At 45.3% G+C, this 27,693-nt stretch overlaps 1 protein-coding gene across 1 annotated transcript in view; it reads left to right on the top strand.

Annotated features, from left to right (window-relative positions):
• Window positions 1-27,693, top strand: part of LOC120063923 (microtubule-associated protein 2-like) — a 112,468-nt gene that overhangs the window by 56,743 nt on the left and 28,032 nt on the right. Inside the window, exons 4-8 of the mRNA XM_039014233.1 lie at window positions 15,239-15,325; window positions 16,543-16,620; window positions 18,196-18,207; window positions 18,394-18,615; window positions 24,184-27,684. Of these exons, the coding sequence (XP_038870161.1) occupies window positions 15,239-15,325; window positions 16,543-16,620; window positions 18,196-18,207; window positions 18,394-18,615; window positions 24,184-27,684 (3,900 nt within the window). The remainder of the gene's footprint in view (window positions 1-15,238; window positions 15,326-16,542; window positions 16,621-18,195; window positions 18,208-18,393; window positions 18,616-24,183; window positions 27,685-27,693) is intronic.

Below are 27,693 nucleotides of genomic sequence, written 5' to 3' on the forward strand. Positions count from 1 at the left end.
GATAGGAGATGGGAGAGGCAGGACTTGCAGCGCGATCTGTGTCAGAAATAGAACTGACTTCTATTTTAGCCCTTGGCAACGCAAACACTCGTTGGCACGCGCGAGCAGTGAGGGTGCAATAATTGATTAATATAGATTTCTACATTTATTTTGCAACGCTCACGCATGCGACGCCAGCGGTGTAGTCAGCCTGTAAGGCAACAACGCTTGGGCACACTTGCTTTCTAACTCTACTAGACCTGTAGGCTACAGCTGAACATTTTTGGGGAATTTAAGGTTTAAAAAGATTGACTCAGTATATTTTAATTTTGTTTTCTTTTTGTTTTAGTGAACTGTTGGATTCAGTGGTTAAAATGTGTATTTTTGTATAAATGGTTTTAATTGCTGCCTACATGGGTTATGGCTCATTGCATAGTCTAAATTATCAAAACAATCTCATCTCCCTAACCCAGACATACCGCTAAACCCTAATTTGACTGATGGTATTGCAGCTTTTATCTTTCCGAGGGATCCGATTGTGTTACCATTTGACTTCTACTGTGACATGCACATAAAACTTTTTAATCTACAGTGTTTGGTCTGGCTAAAAACGGTGTTTTTTGTATTAGATGACTGTAGTTTGGATTGTTTTAAGTTCATCTAAGTGCAGAGAGATTTTAGGAAGAAACAAATCAAGGTGTTTTATTATTATTATGCTTTTGGTGTCAGGAAACATTCACCCAAACCCAGGCCCATTGGCTATAGATGAACTTCCCACTCCAATTGATTTTGGAACTAGATCAGGGTTGGGTCTGATGCATATTAATGTGAGGAGTTTGATGCCGAAATTGGACATGATAAATGTCTGGGTTCACACTAATGACCCAGATGTCTTAGTTTAGTCCGAGACCTGGCTTAACAAATCTGTTCTAAATCAGTCTATAGGCTTGGATGGTTATAATGTTTATCGATGTGACCGACAAAGTAAGGGGGGAGGTATAGCCATCTATATTAAAGACAAATATGTGGTTACTGAACTAAGGTCTTTATCTAAACCAAAACAGTTTGAGTTTTTAGAAGCTGAAAGCTGCAGTTATCGAAAGCTGTGAACTTAGATTTGATAGGATGTTATAGACCTCCATCTGCAAAAGTAGAATCCCTGGATTCTCTGGCTGAACTGATGCGTGGTTGGGGGGGAAATTAAATGGTTCTTATGGGCGATTTAAACTGGGATTGGTTATCTCCAAACTTTGAGGCCATTACATTTTTACTCAAATTATAAATGCGGTTACAAGACTCAATCCCGAAGACATCTCTAAGTCAACACTTATTGGTGTTATTCTAACAAACAATCCGCATAATGATTTAAGTGATCATTGTGCAGTTGCATGCATTAGAGACACCAAATCTCCAAAGTGCCCTCTCGGTTCATAGTCAAACTAAATTTTACACAGTTCTGTAAGCAGGCATTCCTGCATGAACTTTATGCATGCAACTGGGAAAGGAGTGAGCTTATACCAGATATCGAAGAGGCATTCTCCTATTTTCATTCTATGTTTTCCACTATCGGTGATAAACATGCCCCTCTCAAAAAGTGCCGGGTAAGAGGTAGAGACAATCACTGGTTTACAGGGGAATTATCTGATTTGATCAATAAACGAAATACACAATGGGCCAAAGCCAGAAAGGGTAATTCCCAGACTGAATGGCAGTTATTCAGGGCATTGAGAAATAAGTGCACCTTGTTATTACGGAAATGCAAATCTAGCTTCTATTACGAATCTACCAAGGCAAACCTCAATAACCCAACAAAATTATGGAAAACCATTAAATCCATGAATGCTAACATGAACTCCTCTGGTCTTCCACTGAAATTGACCTCAAATTCAATGGATGTGACTGACAAGAATAAACTGCTTGACATGTTTAATGAGCATTTTGTTAAAGCTGGGCATTTATTTGGTAATGAACTCTTTCCAAACATCTCAAATGAGGCTGTGAATGAAACTGCCACATGCCGGCCTACGGTTTATTTATTTCATTTTACCGAGATTGAGCTGTCAGAAGTTGTAAAGGAACTCAAATCTATTGATATTAAGAAAGCACCTGGCCCGGGTGAATTAAACCCATATTTTCAAAAAATTGGTGCAGAGATCATTGCTGCCCCTCTCACTCATATATTTAATCTTTCATTGGCGAGTAATACCATTCCAAAAGTCTGGAAAGCAGCCTATGTCACGCGAAATCCGTCCCAGTTGGATAACTATCGTCCCATATCTAAACGGTCTGCACTGGCAAAAGTTTTGTAAAACCTAATGAACTCACAGTTCAAAGACTTTCTTTGTAATAACTCAGTTTTATCTCAATTCCAGTCGGGTTTTAGAGCCAAGCATAGTACAATTACTGCTGTAATTAAGGTTGTAGGTGATTTTCTAGATGCTCAGGACAAGAAAAATCACTGTTTCACTTTTTATTGACTTATCGAAGGTCTTCGACACTGTTGACCATGCCCTGCTGTTGTATAGACCAAAAAAGGTTGGTTTAAGTGTTGATGCATTGGATTGGTTCCAAAACTACCTTTCTGACAGAACATAGTGTGTAGCTCAGGAGGGTATGAGAGTATGAAATCTGAGTTTCGAAGGCTTACAAAAGGAGTTCCCCAGGGCTCAATTTTAGGTCTGATCCTTTTTACACTGTATATAAATGATATAGGGAAGACTGTTGACTCTGCAAATCTCCATGTGTATGCTGATGACACAATTATTTATTTTAGCGTGTCTAATATTGAGAAGGCTTTTCAGGACTTATAGTTGGTCTTTTATGTTAATCAAAGGCAGCTTTTCCAATTGAAGCTTGTGCTTAATGAAAGGAAAACAAAGTTTATGGTTTTCTCTTCCCTGAAAGTTAACAGATGGAGTCACTTGCAGATTTGAACTATAACAGGCCAGCATATTGATAGGGTCACCTCCTATAAGTGTCTTGGGATTTGGTTAGATGAATTGTTGAATTTTAAACAGCACATTGATACCTTGACCAAGAAACTGAAGTTGAAATTGGGTTTCTATTACAGGAACAAATCTTGCTTTTCAATGTTAGTCAGGAAGTGAGTGCTGGATTATGGTGATATTGTTAATATGCAGGCCTCAGCAAGTACCTTAAACTCTGGACACAGTGTATCATGGTGCTTTAAGATTATTTATAAATGCTAGATCACTCACCCATCACTGTGATCTGTATGCTATGGTGCAATGGACCTCTCTCTTCACCAGGAGGCTAAAGCACTGGTAAACTTTTGTGTACAAAGCATTGATGGGACAACTCCCTTTGTATCTGTTCCTTACTGACCAGATCAGTCACTCAATACAGTCTTTGTTCACAGTCGCTGCTGTCCTTGTCTGCTCCTAAGGCTAGAACTGAGATCGACAATAATGTTTATGATAACTGCAGTTGTTTCTAATTTTTCAATTGTATCTTTAACTTGTGACACTTTGTCTTTTGTGTGTATTCTGTATTTTACTGTAATGTTTTATGGACACGCTGCTATTTCCCTGTTTTGCCTTCTTCCCAGGTCACCCTCGCAAACAAGGTTTTTAACCTCAATGGGTTTTACCTGGTTAAATAAAGGTTATATATATATTTTTAAATGACTCTTGGTGGAATGCATTGCTTGACTGCCGTGAGGGTGAGAAGCACAATATCGTTTGCGAACTGCAGCCCCCCAAACAATTGTTTCTTGAGTTCGAGTTTGTTGAGCAGAAGGAGTGGCGGACTTACCATTAGGTAGAAGAAGCCTACTGCCTCACATCATCAAGGGACCTTGTGAGCTGAGCACTCGAGGCCCCAAAACCCCTCCTTCAAAGTTGCAAAGGAAATAGGGAGGGAGGGAGGTTTTGCCTGGTGACTGTTCACAGGTTAATGAGGCCACATTACTGACAAAAAAGGCCTCCAAAAAAAGTTAATGAATCCATACAGCGAACAATAATTCATAATAGATCACTCATTTATTTCCTTTCATATATACATATATTTCATAGCAATATTAAAGGGATAATTTGGGAATTTGCCAACGAAGCCCTTTATCTACTTCCCCAGAGTCAGATGAACTCATGGATACCATTTTTATGTCTCTGCATCCAGTATGAAGGAAGTTATGAGGTAGTTTTGAGAGCCAATGTTAACTAGAGTTAGTGCAATTACTGGAAAAGTAATTGCTAGCATTTGCTAGCTCTAAGGCACTTATCCTCTGCAGCAGAGGTAACTCTGAGTCTTCCTTTCCTGTGGCGGTCCTCATGGGATGCAGTTATTGCTAGCATTCGCTAGTTAGAAATTACTTTAACGCTAGTTAGCAACTTCCTTCAAACTGCATGCAGAGACATAAAAATGGTATCCAATTGTATCTGACTCTTCATTGCCAAAATCCTGAAGTATCCCTTTAATATAATAATTTGACATGATCATTTGGTGTTTTGACTCTGTTGAGGGGGTTGTGAAAGACTCCGTTGTCCTGGTTTTCTGTTGAGGTCGTTGTGAAGGACACAGTTGTCCTGGTTTTCTGTTGAGGTCGTTGTGAAAGACACAGTTGTTCTAGTTTTCTGTTGAGGTCTTTGTGAAGAACACAGTTGTCCTGGTTTTCTGTTGAGGTCTTTGTGAAAGACTCCGTTGTCCTGGTTTTCTGTTGAGGTCTTTGTGAAAGACACAGTTGTCCTGGTTTTCTGTTGAGGTCGTTGTGAAGAACACAGTTGTCCTGGTTTTCTGTTGAGGTCTTTGTGAAAGACACAGTTGTTCTAGTTTTCTGTTGAGGTCTTTGTGAAAGACACAGTTGTCCTAGTTTTCTGTTGAGGTCTTTGTGAAAGACACAGTTGTCCTAGTTTTCTGTTGAGGTCGTTGTGAAGGACTCAGTTTCCGATGTGTTAACTTAACGTAGCAGGCCTGAGCGGCGTTTTTTTCCTTCTGGTCCTGATGAGAAACAAATAACTGTTGGGGGAGGTTCTCTTTTGCACAGTCGAACCGATCCAGTAAATGTGGAGGAGGAGTTAACATGGAGTGTCGCCGTGTTAACGTTCAAAAGCGGAAGGCTTTCTTTCTATTTCCGCTGAAAACGGGATGCATCCGGATGTTATCGACTCTGCAGAGTGGTGCTGTTGAGGTGGTTGTGGAGCTGACAGTTGTCATGGTTTTCTGTTGTGGTGGTTTTGGAGGAGACAGTTGTCATGGTTTTCATGAGCTTCCCCATGTACACGGGGTGCAGTTATTTAGTCAGTCAGTACCTTTGGCGACATTATGTTGGTCATGGGGTGTGCTCATGCTGCGTGTGGCAGGTGAGCTCTCAGACATTGAGAGAGGGGAGATGAGGGGAGGAGATCATGACGGGAGGTGACGAGGAGGGAGAGAGGGATGGGTATGGGAGGAGAGGGGAGGGGAAGAGAGCAACCAAAGCTCAGAATTAGACAGGGCCCAGACCACCTAAGTCGTGTGTTGCTGTGGCAACAGCTCTGTTCCCTTCACACACGGAGGAGTTTTGGGGCTGGTCTCTCTCTCTCTCCCCCCGCTCCACCCTGCCTTGCAGTGTGATGCAAGCCTGCGTTTGGCAGTGTGTCTGACTCTGTGGCTGCCTCAGGTCTCAGCTCCAGGGGAATCAGTTTGTCGCTTTGCTCTACTGGTCTGACCAGTACAGGTAAAGAAAAGCTTTTCTGTCCTGGTAGTGTATCTCAGTACAGTGTTGTCTGCATGTCTGTGAGGATTTTAGTTTTGTATTATAATATATATGTCCTTCTCTTTTATACTGCTGTTCTATTTCATTGAGATACATTTTGGTATGTTTTTATTTATTCATGTTTTTATTGATTATTCATGTGTTAAGGCCAATGATACAAACTTGCTAAGAGCAGTAACAGTTGTCACTGTAAACTGTTAATTTGACTCAACATAATTCTGTCAGGAAGGGCTGAAATGAGACTGAAGAAGACAGTTGTCATTAACATTAGATGTGTTTGTGTGTGTGTCTGTGGTGTGTAGCTGTCAGATAGTAGAGACTGTTGTCTCACTGGAATGAACCCAACAACTATGTGATGCTGTGTGTGCATGCATGTGTGTGTGTGAGGTAGGTGTGTTTAAGCCTGTGTCGTTGTGTGCCTTTGAGACAGAAGCTGATCTGGATGCAGGACACATCACTGCCCAGTCTGTGAGGAGGTAGGGAGGGAAGGAGGGAAAGGAAGAGCAAAGGAGAGATGGTATCTGTCTAGGTGAACGAGTGAGCGGTGCATGTATGTCTGGAGGGAGGGAGAGAGGAAGGAAAGAGCGAGGGATAGAAGGGAAGAGCGAGGGAGAGAAGGTATCTGTCTAGGTGCTGGAGAGAGTGGCGCATGTCTGTCTGGAGGGAGGGAGAGAGGAAGGAAAGAGCGAGGGAGGGAGGGATAGAAGGGAAGAGTGACGGAGGGATAAAAGGGAAGAGCGAGGGAGAGAAGGTATCTGTCTAGGTGAAGGTGTGAGAGGTGCATGTCTGTCTGTCTGGAGGGAGGGAGAGGAAGGGAAGAGCGAGGGAATCTGTCGAGGTGAGGGTGGGAGTGGTGCCATGTCTGTCTGGAGGGAGGGAGGGAAGAGCGAGGGAAGAGCGAGGGAGGGAGGGAAGAGCGAGGGAGGGAGGGATAGAAGGGAAGAGCGAGGGAGAGAAGGTATCTGTCTAGGCGAGGGAGTGAGCGGTGCATGTCTGTCTGGAGGGAGGGAGGGAGTTCATCATAGCCAAGCTGTAGTCTCCAGAATAGAATGACGTTATGGTCATGTCAAAAGAAGCAGGATAGAGACCAAAGTAATAGAACCTGAAGATGGCAAATTTATTTTCTCCTATGCATACAACATGGCAATAGGGTACCATTTGACACACAGCCTTTTACTGTGTGTGTTGGAATGTCACACTGTGTGGTTGATCTGCTAGGTCAGTCGGACTGAGATCAAAGAGGTGAAGGCTGGAAGTTCCTCTAGATTTCTTCCTAGGTTCCTGCCTTTCTAGGGAGTTTTTCCTAGCCACTGTGCTTCTACATCTGCATTGATTGCTGTTTGGGGTTTTAGGCTGGGTTTTTGTATAAGCTGTTACGAATCCCTTTGGCCCGACAGTCTAGGGGGGATGGTAATGGGACCCGTAACACAACTCATGCAAATTATAGTAGTGAAAACGTAACAGTGAGAACAAATAACACAGACAACTTAATTACCGTCAAACACTAAATGTTTATTTATAAACACACGGTAAATGGGGGGGGGGGGGGGGGGGGGGGGGGGGGGGGGGGGGGGGGGGAGTAGGAAAAGGGGCTGAGCGGGACCAAGGAATGAAAGAATAATAATTCAAAAACACCCCTAAGCTAGACTAGCCTACTTCACAAACAGCTAACCAAAAATACAGGGGGTGGTCCACCCAGTTCTAACTAGTGTTTTTAACAATGTTTAACTACGGGTAGTGTAGCCCAAGGGCGACTTGTCTGGTTACCCCCTTTTCCCACCATCAAACAAACACTCAAACGCCATAACCAAAACAATACTCACAGGTGGGGACAAAGTGACATGTAGCTGCAAAACACACAAGCGATCTACAGACAGAAGGCATGTTACAAAGAGATTGAGCTGGGGAGACAACAACTGACAGGGGTTTTAAACCAAGGGAAAGGGACTGTGATTGGGTAAGGGAAAAGGAGCAGGTGTCTTCCGATTAGCGACTGATTGATGACTGATTGGGGAATGATTATTGTCACCTGGGAGTAGGGGAGAAGGAGAGAAAAGAAATACACACAGGATACACACAGAACACTTGTATCCGTAACAAAGCACTTTGTAATATCTGCTAATGTAAAAAAGGCTTTATAAATACATTTGATTTCATTTGGAGGAATCTGTCAATAATCTGTCAATACTTTCTCAGTGGGTCTGTGGTGAACTTCTCTTCTTTTTCTTCTCCTCACTGTCCACCTTCTGTCTCTCCTGTTCAGCATATTAGATTTATACTGAACAAAAATTTAAACGCGACTTCTAAAGTGTTGGTGGCATCTTTCATGAGCTGAAATAAAAGATCCCATGAATGTTCCATACATCCCTGTTAGTGAGCCTTTCTCCTTTGCCAAGATAATCCATTCACCTGACAGGTGTGGCATATCAAGAAGCTGATTAAACAGCATGATCATTACACAGGTGCACCTTGTGCTGGGAACAATAAAAGGCCACTCTAAAATGTGCAGTTTTGTCACACAACACAATGCCACAGATGTCTCAAGTTTTGAGGGAGCGTGCAATTGGCATGCTGACTGCAGAAATGTCCACCAGAGCTGTTGCAAGATAATTGAATGTTTATTCCTGTACCGTAAGCCGCCTCCAACGTCGTTTTAGAGAATTTGGCAAGTACTTCCTACCAGCCTCACAACCGCAGAACCACACCAGCCCAGGACCTCCACATCTGGCTTCTTCCCCTGAGGGATCATCTGAGACCAGCCACTGGATAGCTGAGGAAACTGTGGGTTAGCACAACCAAAGAATTTCTGCACCAACTATCAGAAACCATCTCAGGAAAGGGTCAACAGGGTCAGCCATTGAGCATGTTTGGGATGCTCTGGATCAACGTGTATGACACGTGTTCCAGTTCCCTCCAATATCCAGCAACTTTACACAGCCAGTGAATAGGAATGGGATAACATTCCACAGGCCACAATCAACTGTCTGATCAACTCTATGTGAAGGAGACGTGTCGCGCTGCATGAGGCAAATGGTGATCACACCAGATACTGACAGTTTTTTCTGATCCACACCCCTACCTTTTTTTAAGGTATCTGTGACCAACAGATGCATATCCGTATTCCCAGTCATGTAGTATCCATAGATTAGGACCTAAGGAATTTATTTCCATTGACTGTTTTCCTTATATGAACTAAACTCAGCAAAAAAAGAAACGTCCTCTCACTGTCAATGGTATTTATTTTCAGAAAACTTAACATATGTAAATATTTGTATGAATGTAACAAGACTCAACAACTGAGACATAAACTGAACAAGTTCCACAGACATGTGACTAACAGAAATGGAATAATGTGTCCCTGAACAAAGGGGGGGTCAAAAGTAACAGTCAGTATCTGGTGTGGCCCCCAGCTGCATTAAGTACTGCAGTGCATCTCCTCCTCATGGACTGCACCAGATTTGCCAGTTCTTGCTGTGAGATTGTTACCCCACTCTTCCACCAAGGCACCTGCAAGTTCCCAGACATTTCTGGGGGGAATGCCCCTGTTCCTCACCCTCTGATCCAACAGGTCCCAGACGTGTTCAATGGGATTGAGATCCGGGCTCTTCGCTGGCCATGGCAGAACACTGACATTCCTGTCTTGCAGGAAATCACACACAGATCATGTCAGGATGAGCCTGCAGGAACGGTACCACATGATGGAGGAGGATGTCTTCCCTTAACGCACAGCGTTGAGATTGCCTGCAATGACAACAAGCTCAGTCCGATGATGCTGTTATACACTGCCCCAGACCATGACGGACCCTCCACCTCCAAATCGATCCCGCTCCAGAGTACAGGCCTCGGTGTAACGCTCATTCCTTCTACAAAAAACGCGAATCCGACCATAACCCCTGGTGAGACAAAACCGCGACTCGTCAGTGAAGAGCACTTTTTGCCAGTCCAGTCTGGTCCAGCGACGGTGGGTTTGTGCCCGTTGTTGCCGGTGATGTCTGGTGAGGACCTGCCTTACAACAGGCCTACAAGCCCTCAGTCCAGCCTCTCTCAGCCTATTGCGGACAGTCTGAGCATTGATGGAGGGATTGTGCGTTCCTGGTGTAACTCGTGCAGTTGTTGTTGCCATCCTGTACCTGTCCCGCAGGTGTGATGTTCAGATGTACCAATCCTGTATCCTGTGCAGGTGTTGTTACACGTGGTCTGCCACTGTGAGGACGATCAGCTGTCCATCCTGTTTCCCTGTAGCGCCGTCTTAGGCGTCTCACAGTACGGACATTGCAATTTGTTGCCCTGGCCACATCTGCAGTCCTCATGCCTCCTTGCAGCATGCCTAAGGCACGTTCACACAGATGAGCAGGGACTCTGGGCATCTTTCTTTTGGTGTTTTTCAGAGGCCTCTTTAGTGTCCTAAGTTTTCATAATTGTGAACTTAATTGCCTACCGTCTGTAAGCTGTTAGTGTCGTAATAACTGTTCCATAGGTTCATGTTTATTAATTGTTTATGGTTCATTGAACAAGCATGGGAAACAGTGTTTAAACCATTTACAATAAAGATTTGTGAAGTTATTCGGATTTTTACGAATTATCTTGAAAGACAGGGTCCTGATAAAGGATGTTTCTTTTTTTGCTGAGTTTATAACTCCGTAAACTCATAACTCAGCTGAACACCCCGGCCGCCCTACAATCTAAGCTAGATGCCCTCAATCTCACACAATTTATCAATGAACCTACCAGGTTAAACCCCAAATCTGTAAACATGGGCACCCTCATAGATATCATCCTGACCAACTTGTCCTCTAAATACACCTCTGCTGTTTTCAACCAGGATCTCAGCGATCACTGCCTCATTGCCTGCGTCCGTTATGGGTCCGCGGTCAAACTACCACCCCTCATTACTGTCAAACGCTCCCTAAAACACTTCTGCGTGCAGGCCTTTCTAATCGACCTTGCCCAAGTATCCTGGAAGGATATTGACCTTATCCTGTCAGAAGAGGATGCCTGGTTGTTCTTTAAAAGTGCTTTCCTCACCATCTTAAATAAGCATGCCCCATTCAAAGAATGTAGAACTAAGAACAGATATAGCCTTTGGTTCACTCCAGACTTGACTGCCCTTGACCAGCACAAAAACACCCTGTGGCATACTGCACTAGCATCGAATAGCTAGCAGGGAAGTCAGGAACCAATACACACAATCAGTTAGGAAAGCAAAGGCTTGCTTTTTCAAACAGAAATTAGCCTCCTGCAGCACTAATTACAAACAGGTTTGGGACACTGTAAAGTCCATGGAGAATAAGAGTACCTCCTCCCAGCTGCCCACTGCCTTGAGACTAGGAAATACTGTTACCACTGATAAATCCACGATAATCGAGAATTTCAATAATGATTTCTCTACAGCTGGCCATGCTGGCTACCCCAACCCCGGCCAACATCTCTGCGCCCCCCACAGCAACTGGCCCAATCCCCCCTCCGCTTCTCCTTCAACCAAATCCAGACAGCTGATGTTCTGAAAGAACTGCAAAATCTGGATCCCTACAAATCAGCTAGGCTAGATAATCTGGACCCTCTCTTCCTAAAATTATCCGCCGCCATTGTTGCAACCCCTATTACTAGTCTGTTCAACCTCTCTTTCGTATCATCTGAGATTCCTAAAGATTGGAAAGCGGCCATGGTCATCCCCCTCTTCAAAGGGGGAGACACTCTAGACCCAAACTTTTACAGACCTATATCCATCCTGCCCTGCCTTTCTAAAGTCTTTGAAAGCCAAGTGAACAAACAGATCACCGACCATTTCGAATCCCACCGTACCTTCTCCTCCATGCAATCTGGTTTCCGAGCTGGTTACGGTTGCACCTCAGCCATGCTCAAGGTCCTAAACGATATCATATTCGCCATCGATAAAAGACAGTACTGTGCAGCCGTCTTCATCGACCTGGCCAAGGCTTTCGACTCTGTCAATCGCTGTATTCTTATCGGCAGACTCAACATCCTTGGTTTCTCTAATGGCTGCCTCGCCTGGTTCACTAACTACTTCTCAGATAGAGTTCAGTGTGTCAAATCGGAGGGCCTGTTGTCCGGACCTCTGCCAGTCTCTATGGGGGTGCCACAGGATTCAATTCTCGGGCCGGCTCTTTTCTCTGTATATATCAATGATGTCGCTCTTTCTGCGGGTGATTCTTTAATCTACCTTTATGCAGACGACACCATTCTGTATACATCTGGCCCTTCTTTGGACACTGTGTTAACAAACCTCCAAATTAGCTTCAACGCCATATAACACTCCTTCTGTGGCCTCCAACTGCTCTTAAACGCTAGTAAAACGAAATGCATGCTCTTCAAACGATCACTGCCCGCACCCGCCGGCCTGACCAGGATCACTACTCTGGACGGTTCTGACTTAGAATATGTGGACAATTATAAATACCTAGGTGTCTGGCTAGACTCTAAACTCTCCTTCCAGACACATTAAGCATCTCCAATCCAAAGTTAAATCTAGAATCGGCTTCCTATTTCGCAACAAAGCCTCCTTCACGCATGCTGCCAAACATACCCTCATAAAACGGACTATCCTACCAATCCATGACTTCGGCGATGTCATTTACAAAATAGCCTCCAACACTCTACTCAGGAAATTGGATGTAGTCTATCACAGTGCCATCCGTTTTATCACCAAAGCCCCATATACTATCCACCACTGCGACCTGTATGCTCTCGTTGGCTGGTCCTCGTTATGCATTCATCGCCAAACCCACTGGCTCCAGGTCATCTATAAGTCTTTGCTTGGTAAAGCGCCACCTTATCTCAGCTCACAGGTCACCATAGCAACACCCACCCGTAGCACGCGCTCCAGCAGGTATATTTCACTGGACATCCCCATAGCCAACACCTACTTTGGCCGCCTTCCAGTTCTCTGCTGCCAATGACTGGAACAAATTGCAAAAATCACTGAAGTTGGAGACTTATATCTCCCTCACTAACTTTAAGCATCAGCTGACAGAGCAACTTACCGATCGCTGCAGTTGTACACAGCCCATGTGTAAATAGCCCATCCAACCAACTACCTACCTCATCCCCATATTTGTTTTTGTTTTTCTGCTCTTTTGCACATCCTCATCTGCACATATATCATTCCAGTGTAAATTGCTAAATTGTAATTTCTTTGCCACTATGGCCTGTTATTGACTGTACGTTTGTTTATCCCATGTGTAACTCTGTGTTGTTGTTTTTGTCACACTGCTTTGCTTTATCTTGGCCAGGTCACAGTTGTAAATGAGAACTTGTTCTCAACTGGTCTACCTGGTTAAATAAAGGTGAAAAAATAAATAATTAAATATTAATTGAAATTGTTGCTTCTTGCATTTATATTTTTGTTCAGTACATCAGGCACAACATCACTGGGTTGAAGAGAGATTGACATTGAAGACATGAAATCCAGTTTAATGATCTTGATCTCAGGGTGATCTGAGGGTGTTAATTGATGGTCCTAGATTTACAGTATCGATTGTTCAGTTCTATTTTCTAGCTAGTTTGAAAATACTTGGCATGTATAACTTCTACTGAAGTTGTTAAAACAGACTCTTTCAGGTTTTCACGTTTTCTTGAATAGTTTTGGGTTGATTGGATTAAATTGACTGCAATGACACTTGGGTTTGGCAGTGGTACGTATTTGTCCATGTCTGTATGACACTCTCCTTTTCACTCTGAAATGGAGCCACAGAAAGCAGGATAATTTGAGTGGGTGAGTGTGCTGTGTGAGTGTTCCCAGAAGACGTGTTTGTGTGTGTGTTGGTACACATGCGTGTGTGCCTTCGTGTGTGTGTGTGTGTGTGTGCGTGCGTGCGTGCGTGCGTGCGTGCGTGCGTGCGTGCGTGCGTGTGCGTGCGCATGTCTGGTGGGTGGAAAATGGTCCTGAAACAGCTCCATGTCGTGACCACCGAAGCTCTCCACCGCCAACTAACTATTCCCACTGAAATACACTGTTGCCATGTCAATTACACGGTTTAGAAGACTGACATTCTCAAAAACACTAAATGATGATAGTGAAACTCATGAATGTAAAATAAAGGACATGATATGGATGTACAGTATATATTGGAGTCCATATGCACAGGAGTCATGGATGTATGGCTGTCCAATTACAACATACTGTATATCCACAAACCCTACCCACACACATGCACACACTAGGGCTGGGAAGTGCCAGGGACCTCGCGATACTTAGGTGCCATCTACGATATGCATTGCGATTTGATACTGCAATGGTATTGCGATTCAATGTTCCAAACATATTGCTCACTATATGTCTGCTGCAGAGAGATGAGAGCCATGAGAACATGAGCAGTTATGGAAATAAAAGAGCTGAAAACATGTTTGACTCACCATTTAGAAAGAAGATTGAGACAAAGCTATAGAACAGTGGTTGATCTTTTTTGGTTACTGTACCACCAACAGAATTTTGCTCTGCCCAGTGTAGCCCTGAATGTACCCCCTCATGTTCATTTGACCAGTAGGCCTATGATCTCATGAGTCTTCTCAAGTACCCCCTGTGGATAGGTCCTAGTACCCCTGGTTGGGAACCACTGCTATAGAAGGAGAAATACAGCCGACTAGCACTAGCTAACGTTAAAACTGGAATCCTTAATGGTGAAACTACCACGTCGGTTTGCATTATTACAACAACAAAGACATTCCCGCAAACAATGAATACTGTTTATTTCCCTTGGACATCATTGCACGTGCGTTAGAACAGCATCATATGCGCTGCAATTTTTTTTCCTTAATGTGCGACGCTCCACCAGAGCTCCCCACTTTTGCTTCGTCAACAAAAGCATTTTATGTTAGGACAAATAATGTCTGACAGTTTTTAAACCTCGAATACACTACTGCCGTGCAGGAAAATTCTCAGCAACAAAATAGTGATCAAATTAAGATCCTACATCTGTAGGTCTAATGGGTAAAGTTATCATCTAGATAAAATAGTTTCTGACCAGTGGAGGGTATCTGGGTCGTATTCATTAGTGCACACCGTTGCAAAACATTTTGCAACAAAAAAACGAAACATGCTTCCTTTGCTTTCGTTTGGTTCATAGTTAGTACGACCCTGGGCAGACCACACAATTGTTGGCTCAAAGTTATCTGCCAATCACAGGCCCAGGCCCAAGACCATTTCTGATTGGCCAGTAGTTGTGGCTGCTATCTTCCTGCCTGAAGCTGTGTTTCCATGGTGATTTCTGCAGTTAGAACGCTGCCAATGCTCCAAGTATAGATTGAAGTATAGATTGTTTAATATGTAGAGAACCCCAAAAAAAAAAATCAGCCTTAGATAGACAGAAAGCAATCATTAAATGCATTATCAATCAATATGGACAGACCTTAGTTAATATTTAATTGACACACTATGATTGACAAGATATGGTTGGTTTAGACATGTCACTGACGACTGTTTGTGTGTGTGTGTGTGTGTGTGTGTGTGTGTGTGTGTGTGTGTGTGTGTGTGTGTGTGTGTGTGTGTGTGTGTGTGTGTGTGTGTGTTCCTGTGTGTGGGTGTCACAGAGCAAGTATCTGCGCGGATCGTGCAGGAGGTGACAGCCGAGGCAGTGGCAGTACTGAAGGGAGAACAGGAGACAAGACTGCCCTCAGGTACACACACACACACACACACACACACACACACACACACACACACACACACACACACACACACACACACACACACACACACACACACACACACACACACACACACACACACACACACACACACACACACACTCTTGACATGTCCCGGCCCTTCCCAACCCTCCAGAGGAAGCATAGCGATTCTGAGTGTGAAAAAAGAGGTCCTTTTGGCCGATGTCAGTGGACAGAAATGGTGCTGTTGGTGGTATGCGTGTAGGGGTTAGAGAGCCGTGTCAGGTCCGGACAGCTGTCAGAGTAGATCTACCATGGTGGTAGTGCTGGGGGAGTAAGCCCAGAGCAGAGTACATCCCAGATCAGCCCTCTGGAGGCCACATAGCAACACTGACCCTCAACATGTAGTAGCCTCTCTCTATCCCGGGATGCGACGTCTGTCTGTCAGCACATCTATGGCATCATACATCTATGGAGGGTTAGTGTGTGTGCCAGCCTTGACATCACTGAAGAGAAGGTTGTAAGGACTATGCTTTTTTAAAATTTATTCTGAATTGCTTTAAATGGGCTGTCTGTTATAAGGATGCCTGTAATGTACTTGTATTACTACTGTTAGCTAATTTACTATTACAGTTCATCACATTTCCATTCAAAAGTGACCAAAACATCAGCCAGGAAGCATAGGAACTGAGAAGTGGTCTGTGGTCACCACCTGCAGAACCACTCCTTTATTGGGGGTGTCTTGCTAATTGCCTATAATTTCCACCTTTTGTCTATTCCATTTGCACAACAGCATGTGAAATTTATTGTCAATCAGTGTTGCTTCCTAAGTGGACAGTTTGATTTCACAGAAGTGTGATTGACTTGCAGTTATATTGTGTTGTTTAAGTGTTCCCTTTATTTTTTTGAGCAGTGTGTATATATATATATATATATAGAGAGAGAGAGAGAGAGAGAGAGAGAGAGAGAGAGAGAGAGAGAGAGAGAGAGGGAGAGAGAGAGAGAGAGAGAGAGAGAGAGAGAGAGAGAGAGAGAGAGAGAGAGAGAGAGAGAGAGAGAGAGAGAGAGAGAGAGAGAGAGAGAGAGAGAGAGAGAGAGAGAGAGAGAGAGACTCCAGGCTTTATCAGTTACTACCTTGACGCACACATGCACAGATACACACACACACTAGCTGTTTCCAAACGTCACTCCCTATACATTGTCTCCCTCTGTCTGGTTTTCTGTAGTTGAAGACACGGCGAACCTGCCTCCCTCCCCTCCTCCCTCACCTGCTGCTGAACACTGCTTCGGACCCCTGGATCAAGGTAAGGTCCTGAGAGAGTGATGAGAGAGAGAGATGTGTTATCATCATGAGTGAATGTGAAGTGGAGTTGTATTTGACCGTGCTGAGACGAGTTGAAACCCCATTCCTCTGCCCCATTGGAGGATACTGTATATGTCACCTTCAGAAGAACCAATCACAGAGGCTCCCTACCTGGGTCATATGGTTAGACAGAAACAGGAAACCAAACACAGGAAGTGTTTCTTAGACATTCATTTTCTTTGAACAGAAGTCCTCTCCCTTCTCATTTTCCTTTTTTACCCCGGATTTAGAAAAGCTTTCAGCTTCATCACTTCTTAACCTCCATCCCTCCATCCACAAGCCCATACTCCTTCATCCTCCCCCCTTCCCTGACCAGTCGTCTCTGAATGCCAGTGCATGACCTTCGCATGACCTCACCCATCCTCATTCTTCCTCACCCCCCACCGGCATCCTTCCTCTCCCTTGACTTTCATCATCCTCCCCTCCTGTCCTTGCAGATATAACTCTGGTAGTCTGTTTGCCTTCCTAACCTCTCTTGTTTCCACTTATGTGTATTTGTCTTTATTCTTCTGTCCTGTGTTTAAGCATGTCTTCTTGTTAGTTTTTTCTTGTTCTCTGCCCATGCTTGTTTGTCTTCCTGGTTTGTTTCTGATCGTGCCTGACCTGATCTGTGTTTGTTTAGTCAAGTCTGACTGCAGTGGACCATGTGACCTATGACAGAGATTGTGGGAGGAGCCAGCCATGCTCAGACAGACTGGTGGTTGAATTTACATGTTAGCTACATAGCTTCCTGATGTTCAGAAAATGGAAACTCCCTCGGTTCCTACCTTATTACGTAGCAATCTCCCTTATATTTAAATATCTTTATCAATTCCTATAGAAATTGAAGTATGTTTATAAAAGAACACCTTGGCACCACTGTTTTACTCGGGCAGTGAGTAAATACCTCAGCCAGCAAGCAAAGTTGTCGGCCCACTGGCAGCACTACAACACTTTGCTCATCAGCACTGCAGCAGTCGGCCCAATAACACTAGCTTTCAATGGATGTCATTGTTACATTGCTTTACATCACGGTCCCTGTTAAATTGTTCTGACTATGTGGTCCCATCTTCTCTCTGATTATGGCAGACCCCAAACTCAGTCACTTTCAGTTGCTGGTCACTGTCCTTGTGTCTTTGTCTTGTTGCTTCTTTCTCTCTCTCTCTCTCGCCCTCTCTCTCTCTCTCTCTCTCTCTCTCTCTCTCTCTCTCTCTCTCTCTCTCTCTCTCTCTCTCTCTTTCTCTCTCTCTCTCTCTCTTTTGTCTCTCTCTCTCTCTTTTGTCTCTCTCTCTCTTTTGTCTCTCTCTCTCTCTCTCTCTCTCTCTCTCTCTCTCTCTCTCTCTCTCTCTCTCTCTCTCTCTCTTTCACCCTTTGTCTTAGTTTTCCCTTGTTCTCTCAATCTTTTTTTCTCTTTATCTCTACTACTTTCTCTTCCTCGCTCTCCACAGTCTCTCTCTTTCTCCCCAACACTAAGTCCCTCTATACCCCCTTCTCCCTCCCTCCCTACCTCCCTGTGTGTTTCTCTGTGTGTGTCCAGATTTCCCCTGCAGTACGTTCTTCTCCTGTGTGTCTGTTGTTTGTCCCTCTACCTCCCTCCCCCTTCCTCAATTTCTTTCCCTCCCTGTCTGTTTCTCTGTGTGTCTTTCCCTCTCCCTCTCCCTGTCTGTCTCTCTCTCTTTGTGTGTCCAGATTTCCCCTGCAGTACGTTCTTCTCCTGTGTGTCTGTTGTTTGTAGATGTAGGGGATGAGGAGGAGGAGGCCTGCCCTCTCCACCACTTCCAAAATTCTCGGGAGAGGTGCAAGTTCCTCGCCCCCTCCATCTCTGTGTCTATGCCCGAGGATGACCCCTACCACTCTGACGAGGAATACTATGATCACCCCTTGTTCAGCCCTGAGTGGGATCGCTCGGTCTCCTCTCGGCCCTCAGTGCCGGCCTCTGCCTTTAGACAGATCCAAGGTGAACCGAGCATGGTTCCTCTACGTACGCCATTCTTCCTTTCTATCTTCCCTTCTTCCTCCTACCTTCCTCTTTCTCCCTCTCTTTTACCCCCGATCCCCCTTTTCTGTGGTTCGACCAATAACCTCCGTCTTTCCGTCCGTCCGTCCGTGTGTTTGTTTGTGTCCCTGTGGTGTCAATTAGTTCAAAGAATCTGAGCACTTTCATGTTTTGTGATGTTTAGATGATCTAGTTTGTTGTGATTTATCTCAATCAAAGCCATTTGTTCCCTGTAGTCGACTTTGCCTCCGGAAGCATCCTGTCACTTATCAAAGTGATCCGATGAATATAAACCTAACTGATTTCATTTTTAATTTGAACACAAATTTGGCCTAGAAAATTCTTAAACCTACATGTGCATACTTGCAAGGATGCATATCATAAAATGTTTATGCATACAGGTAAAAAAAAAATGCCATATGCAAATCATGTAAACAGAGTGGCATGCAGGTGCAGGACTTGCTGTGGTCCAAATGGCTTGCAGCAATATACAGAGGAGTGTTGTGCATGAACTAAGACTTGTTCCATGCACATGTTTTCCTCTCTGCCGGTCTGTGACATCTTCATGCCATGTGTTATGTCTCTGTCTGTCATCGCTCCCTCAAAGACAAACTCATCCCTGAGCCCTCCCTTCTCATGTGTCCCACCACCCGCTCATACACACACACACACACACACACACACACACACACACACACACACACACACACACACACACACACACACACACACACACACACACACACACACACGTTGTAGATCACCGGATCCACAGGACGATGTTCAGCTCAACACACACACACTGCACTGCAAATACACACACATGCTCTCAGAGGACACACAGCACACACACTGCACTGCAAATACACACACATGCTCTCAGAGGACACACAGCACACACACTCTTAATACGCTCTCTCACAACTTCAAAAGGCTTATAGTATTAGTCGACAAAGACAAGTCCTTACTTAGCACCTCATCAAGGCTGAAGTTAATGTTTTCTGTAGTAGGCTGGATGAAGGGGCTCCATGTACCGCAAACATCTGAGGGGGTGATCCGGGAGGTGGCTTGGTCCCCTGCAATTTTACACTTTTCAAACACCTGAAACAGCTTTTTGCAATATAGAGCCATAATTAATATGCTTAATTCTATGTAAAAAATATGTATATTTTTCTGCATATCCAAGCATATCTCTTGAGCTGTCTGTATCCTCCTGACTGCATTTTTTTTTTAAAGAAACTAAATATGCTTCTCTGCATCTGCTAAAATCTGGGTAAAAGATTAAAAGGAATGTGAGACTTATTCATTACATTTAGCTATTGCTTGCTTTTATAAAGTTTGCCAACAGGCATCCTAGCTAAGATAGTTAGACAAGTTAGCAACACTAACTTGGGGCTCCCGAGTGGCGCAGCGGTCAAAGGCACAGCATCTTAGTGCTAGAGGCGTCACTACAGACCCTGGTTCAATCCCGGGTTGTATCACAACTGGCTGTGATCGGGAGTCCCATAGAGTGGTGCACAATTGGCCCAGCGTCGTCCGGGTTAGGGGAGGCTTTGGCCGGGGTAGGCCATCATTGTAAAATAAGAATTTGTTCTTAACTGGCTTGCCTAGTAAAATAAAAACTTGATTGATAGCATGAAATGGCTAGTTGGGAGATTGGGAACCTATGTGGGCTAGCTAAAGGCAACTTCATAAAATTGCTAGGTGGCTAGTATTATTATAGAGAAACAACGCCTCTATGTCTCCAGCTTGCAGACTGTATAAAGGCGTCAGCATGCTTCAGTTTGGCTGGTGCCTAGCCGAGCTCAGCTAGCTGAACCGAACGAGTGTGCTCGCATACTCCCTTAAAAGACTTTCGCTTGAAAAACGAATAAAAAGCGGCATTAGTACTGTTTGTCCATTTTGAGACACCATAGCCAGTATGCACTTTTTAAAAATACAATTCATCTAAGATAATTAATGACAGATTTCTTAGAGGTTTGACGTTTTTGCCATGAAGAGCTTAGTCGCGCAATTTTGCATCTGTCTAGGATGTTTGGTGCAGTATTTCTCAAGTGAAAACATTTATGAGGCCGAATGACAATAGGCACTTCATTGAAGAAACCCTACTATTGGCCAAATCGCCAACAAGGGGGCGTAGTCTTCGGCTACCGACAGGCTTGCCTCAAGAAAATATTGTGTGTGCCCGAACAGCCATAAAAACTCTTGCCAAAGTTCAAAACGAACAAAAACGTCACAAAATGTCATCACAATATACTGTATGCACTAACTGTTCCAAACTGTTTCGGCCGAGAAGCGTGCGGACGGCATAAGGCATCAGTCCTCCTCTCTATCTCCTCTCCCTGTGCAGAGAGTGCCCCTGCTGTGATGTGACCCAGCAGGCTGTACACTGCTGCCACATCCAGTCACTGCCCTGCTCCACACACACACACACACACACACACACACACACACACACACACACACACACACACACACACACACACACACACACACACACACACACACACACACACACACACACACACACACACACACACACAGCAGCCCAGCCGCCTGGTGTAATATAAAACCCTGAGCACCGTGCCGCATGGCGACGGCAAGCGTAACGCTGCCGCATAAAGCCTGTTGGGTTGAGCAGCATCTTTCTGCCTCTAAGCAGGATTTCAGAATCTGAATTCGCACCTCATAGTCAACATGACAGCTTAGGAGTTAGGAGCAGAGGCACCCCCGGCCCAGAGTTAAAGAAATCAATCACACATCACTGTGCAGAGCATCCTCCGCATGCAGAACAGTACTGCAGCGCTGTATACTGTAGCCCCTTAATCCACATGGAATGGATTAGGGAGACGCAATAGAATTATGGAACTTTAGGTGTGTGTGCTGATCACATAGAGAGGATGTGAGGATATGCTTGTTGGGGATCTGTTTCGTATCTTCTAATGGTTTGGGTTTGGAGGATTGATTACTGATCCAGGGCTGATCCTAGAACAGTGATAAAGGACATGTTCTCCTTGGAGCCACTGTCTGTCTCCGCCTCTGCATACACTATACTATCTAGAACGTGAAAGTTTTTTTTGGCTGTGGCCATAGGAGAATCCTTTGAAGAACCCATTTTGGTTCCAGGTAGAACCTTTTTTGGTTCCTTGTAGAACCCTTTCCACGGAGGGTTCTACATGGAACCAAAAAAGGTTCTACCTGAAATCAAAACGTGTTTTAACTGGAAATAAAACGGTGTTCTTATGGGGACAGCCGAAGAACCCTTTTGGAACATAGTGCCCACACCCCACAATCCCTCACATGCTGACTGACGGATCAACTCAGGTTATGGTTACAGAACTTGGATGCGGTGAGAGTAGGATTTCTGATATATTTCTGTGGCTCTTCTCTCAATTGACAATGGGAAGGCCAAGTCCACTTAATGCAGAATGTACTGTATAGCTACAGTACACAACTTTGCTGGCAAAAGACTGTTATGGTGTATCACGCATGCATTTTCTTACTGATAAAGGTATGTCTGAATGGAAATAGCCTGATGGGTGTGTCGGCATGGTGCGTGTGTGACAGAGAGAGACAAACTATGGCCATTGTGTGCATTTTGATAACATCGATCCACAGCAGATTTTACAGACAGAGGTGAGGGTTCTTTTATAGCCTGACGAAGACCTTTGGGTTTACGCTGTCACAATTGCACTCAATAAAACTACAAGAATATTCAACAGTGTACTGGACCAGTATCTATCTTTCTTTCAGAATGATTTTATATCTTTAATATATAGAAAAGCCTCTGCATGCTTAAACTCTATGATCCAAAACATCCCATACAGTCCAAACCCAAACAAACCACATGACCGGGGGAGAAATGTCACTCACTCATACGCTACACCATCTGTGACCAGTGCATCTATCTCTGTCTACAATAGATTCTATACAGTATACAGTACAGTTTACAGAGCTGAAAGTGTCCCACCGATTTGTAGCTATGTAACCCAAGTCTGTGTTGCCAACCCGTAGTCTTGATGTCTACTTCTTTTATACAAAGTAGAGACCGTCGAGGCTCTTACAGACACATTCGAGGAGGAGGAGGAAGAGGTGTTGATGTTGGAGGAGGAGGAGATGGAAGGGGCAGCAGCAGAAATCGCGGCAGCTCTTGAGGAGCTGTGGAGTGGGGATGAGCCTGAGCTGGACAGCCCCCCAGCCGAGCCCTTAGAGCAGGCAGAGGCCATAGGCGAGGCCCATACTGTGCCACTCGTGGAGGCAGAGGCAGCTAGTGCCGCCCCAGAAGGCCCTAACGGGAGGGTGGAGGAGAAGGAGGAGGAGGTGGCAGAGGCTGAGGGGGAGGAGGAGAGTCCTGAGGAAGGTGTGTCTGTCTGTCCTCTCTCTCCTCTCCCAGGCTGCATGTTATTGTATTGTATGTAGACAATAATATAATTTAGGCTTTAAGGGAATACCACCCCCGCTACGCTCTGCTAAAGGCTGCAAGGCAACACAGGTGAAAGCTAGGAGCCATGTTTTAAAACTTTCTTCCTGATTCCTCCTTTTTGCTTTCTCTTTGCTTTTGTTTTCAGTTTTTAGCTGCAATTTTTGAGGCCGGGCTTTTCGTGTCTGTGTATTAATGAAATGTCGCCGATCCTCCCAACCAAGCTTTCCCTTCTCTGATGCTACTTACCGATGTATTGATGTCTCATTGGTGTTAACCCATTGCTCAGTGGCTTTCTGCCAGTGATGTTTGCCATTAAAATGCCTCATTTATATAGCATGTAAATCACTCGTTCTCTATTGGATTCAGCTGTGTTTCGTAATAATATCAATATCAAGTGTTTTTATTGCCATTTCACTGGTTTTCATCTTTTAGATATTGTGTCAATAGTGTTATTCTGTCATTTTTCCTGTTGTTGAAATATATTTATGTCTTAGTTGATCTTAAAAACCTTATACTAACGACTTGAAATAAAATTAGAACTTATACAACTTATTCTAGCAAAATTTGATGATAGATGATTGTACATTGTCCTCAAAGGTAATCGTTGAATATGTAATCAAAAATCAGGGTGTAAAGCAGACATTTAGCTAAATAAAAATCATTAGGATTTCTCCATAAAGCCTGGAAATAATGACAGAAAGGCTATTATTTGACCCTTTATTAGATATGTAAAGTCGTCAATTCCATTTCTCATTGCTTGGTTCTTCTCATCCATCAACGCCATGGCTGCCTGCACATTCCGGTTCCGTCATTCCGGTTCCATAACGTTCCGTCACGTTCCATGCCATTGTTCCGTCCATCAGTGAGTGGGTTCCGCCTCATGGGTTCCGCCTCATGCTCCTGTCCTGCCTCAGTGATGCGCGATGATCTTTGTATTGTGCTACAGTAAGTGAAAACAGGCTTTGAGTCTGGAGCAGAGCTTTGCCTGTGTCTGTGATAGTATGGCTGGCCCTGGTTAAAATGGCTGACCTAAAACAAAGTATCCTACCTTTAATAGCCATATGTTGAAGCAAAACCAAACAAACTACTAAAGATTTAACTTACAGCCTTGAAGATGGACACGGACAAACCAGACAGCGAGAGGAGTGGATCCCTCAGCCCAGACTTCACTGAACAAGAGAGTCCAGCTTTCCTCAGCGGGGTCCACGTAGCAGCACCCCTGATCCCCAAAACGGACATGGCTTCCCCTTCCCCTTCTCTGTCCCCTTTACCTTCAAACAGCCAGAGCCAAGCCAAAGAGCTTAGCAAAATGTCTATACTGGATGAACCTAAAACAGTCTCAGAGAAGCAGCCGTCAGTGGAAGTTCTTGAGTCCAGTAACCTCACAACGGATTCAGGGTCTGGGTTCACTACAGCTGGAGACCGAGGTCAAGGACAAGGTGTCCCATCTGACTCTAACAAAGACAAATCGGGCATGTCAGCTTATTTCGAGACTTCGGCCCTGAAGCCAGACGAGGGATCCAAGGGGGTTCAAGCAGAAGGTTATTATGAACTGAGCACTGCAGGAGAAGAGAAGAAGGTCTTAGGGAGCAGTTCCCCAACAGTTCCGTCACCCCTTGAGATCAACTATAGCATGCTAGCACAAACACAGTCAGTGGAGGAGAAATCAGACACCAAGAAGAGTTCGATGGGAGATCAAAAGGAGACCTTACCGGCACTGGACAGGAGTAACGAATGTAGGCTGTCTCCTGGGAAACTGGCCCTGGATCAAAGAAGCTACTCTCTCAACATTACAATTGGATCGATGGACCCCAGTGGTCATGGACGACCTAGAAACTTCTCCCCACTGGCCACGGATATCATGTGTTTTACCAGCGGCAGTCTGGAGGAGTCTGCCAACTATCTCCCAGTCACCACCCCGTCTGTGGAGAAGGAGCCACCACCCTTCCCTCCCCTGATCCTGGAGACAGCAGCCTCAGTCACGTCCGACTCCTCGTCTCCTCCCCACAACACAGCAACAGAGACCCCCGGTGAAAAGACCAGCCCCCAGGGGTCAGAGTCCCCAGAATCTCCCTTCCCACCCAAATACTACTACAAAAATGGGACAGTCATGGCTCCTGATCTACCTGAAATGCTGGACCTTGCGGGCAGCAGGTCTAGACTGGCTTCTGAGAACACTGACCCTGAGATCATGAGGAGGAAGTCTGTACCTGCGGACGCCCAAGGCCTTGGCAGCGACTCCCTGGCTAACCTGGTTCTGGGGGACCAGAGTCAGAACCAGAGTCTCGCCAAGAGTGAGAGCCAGCTGGAGGAGTTGGGTTACTGTGTGTTCAGTGAGTACTCAGGGCCCATGCCTTCCCCTGCTGACCTCCATAGTCCCATTGACTCCCCGCCCCAGCGCTTTACCCCTATGGCTCTGGAGGAAAAGATGGCGGAGGAGAAACTGAAAATCGACGCCAGAGACAAACTAGCCGAAGACGAGAAAACCAGTCAGTTAGCTGAGAGAGCCGGTTCCAAAGAAAAAGAAGAAACCAAACAAATGGGACAGAAGGATTCAGCTTCAGAGGAAAAAGACAACAAAAAGATCAGCTATGAAAATGTTTCCATGGAAAACCAAAAAGACAAGCCAGCTTCAGCTCTGAAGTCAGCCGAGTCCTTTGTAACTCCTACAGTGACGGTTACCCTGGAAGAGGAGGAGAAGCTAGGAGACAACGGACCCGAGACAGATGCTGAGATGGCTGCCTATGAGAGGCAGATTCGCCGGCTGGAGATGGAGGACAGGCCCCTGAGCATGGAGGAGGAGCGGGAGCTGCAGGAGCTCAGGGAGAAGGTGAAGGACAAGTTCCTGGTGCACCAGGAGGCATACGAGGAGGTGGATGCTGAAGACGTCTACCAACTGACTGGAGTTGCCAAGGACAGGATCGGCAGGCCCGTTAGGCCCTCCCCAGCCTCCTCCGTGGAGAGTACCACAGAAGAAGACAATGTTTCAGTTACGGAGACAGAGAAACCTAAACAGACGGGAGGTCAGACAACGCCAAAGAAGGTTGACATCATGGTGACGTCTCCATCTGTGTTAGGTGGTGGTGTGAGCACCACAGAAGAAGACAAGGTTTCAGTTACGGAGACAGAGAAACCTAAACAGACGGGAGGGCAGACAACACCAACAAAGCTTGACGTCATGGCAACGTCTCCATCTGTGTCAGGTGATGGTGTGAGCACCACAGAAGAAGACAAGGTTTCAGTTACGGAGACAGAGAAACCTAAACAGACGGGAGGTCAGACAACACCAACAAAGCTTGACGTCATGGCAACGTCTCCATCTGTGTCAGGTGATGGTGTGAGCACCACAGAAGAAGACACGGTTCCTGTTATGGAGACAGAGAAACCTAAACAGAATGGAGGTCAGACAACGCCAACGAAGGTTGACGTCATGGGGACGTCTCCCTCTGTGTCAGGTGGTGGTGTGAGCACCACAGAAGAAGACAAGGTTCCAGTTACAGAGACAGAGAAACCTAAACAGACGGGAGGTCAGACAATGCCAACGAGGGTTGACATCATGGTGACTTCTCCATCTGTGTCAGGTGATGGTGTGAGCACCACAGAAGAAGAAAAGGTTCCAGTTACGGAAATAGAGAAACCTAAACAGACGGGAGGTCAGACAATGCCAACGAGGGTTGACATCATGGTGACTTCTCCATCTGTGTCAGGTGATGGTGTGAGCACCACAGAAGAAGAAAAGGTTCCAGTTACGGAAATAGAGAAACCTAAACAGACAGGAGGTCAGACAACGCCAACCAAGGTTGACATCATGGTGACTTCTCCATCTGTGTCAGGTGATGGTGTGAGCACCACAGAAGAAGAAAAGGTTTCAGTTACGGAAATAGAGAAACCTAAACAGACGGGAGGTCAGACAACGCCAACAAAGATTGACGTCATGACGACGTCTCCATCTGTGTCAGGTGGTGGTGTGAGCACCACAGAAGAAGAGAATGAGAAAGTTAGCGAAGAGGAGCTGAAGAAGGAGCAGGTTGTAGAGGTCATAGAGAAGACCATGGAAGAAAAGAAAAAGGGGGAGGAGGGGGAGGAGGATACAGAGCAGGCAGTGGAACCAGAGGAAATCATGATAAAGATAAAACCATCAATGCCTGTAGAGAAAGAAGAGAATGTTGAGAAGGATAGAATGACAAACAAGGTGGAAGAGGAGGAGGAAGATAGTGAAGTTCTGGCAGGGGCAGGAGCAGCGGTGATTGATGTTCCAGAACCCAGAGCTGCCATAGAGTCAGTGGTGACTGTAGAAGATGACTTCATCACTGTAGTCCAGACCATCGACGAGGGTGAGGAGCCAGGACACAGCGTGCGTTTTTCCGCTCCGCCCGAGCCTGAGACACCAGAGGAGGAGGAGGAGGAGTCCCAGGAGGTGGAGATCATGGAAGCAGCTAGTCTGGAGGAGGTGGGGGATGTCTCAGAGGAGGCCCTTGAGAAGGAGGTGCATGCCTCCCCAGAGAAGGAGGTGCAGCTGGAGACCGAGGGACAGACAGAGAGCTACGACAGAGATGAGACCACCATGGACGACTCCATCCTAGACAGCTCTTGGGTCGACACTCAAGGTGAGATTT

The sequence above is a fragment of the Salvelinus namaycush genome, chromosome 19 (genome assembly GCF_016432855.1).
Source record: "Salvelinus namaycush isolate Seneca chromosome 19, SaNama_1.0, whole genome shotgun sequence".
In the NCBI taxonomy this organism is placed as follows: domain Eukaryota; kingdom Metazoa; phylum Chordata; class Actinopteri; order Salmoniformes; family Salmonidae; genus Salvelinus; species Salvelinus namaycush.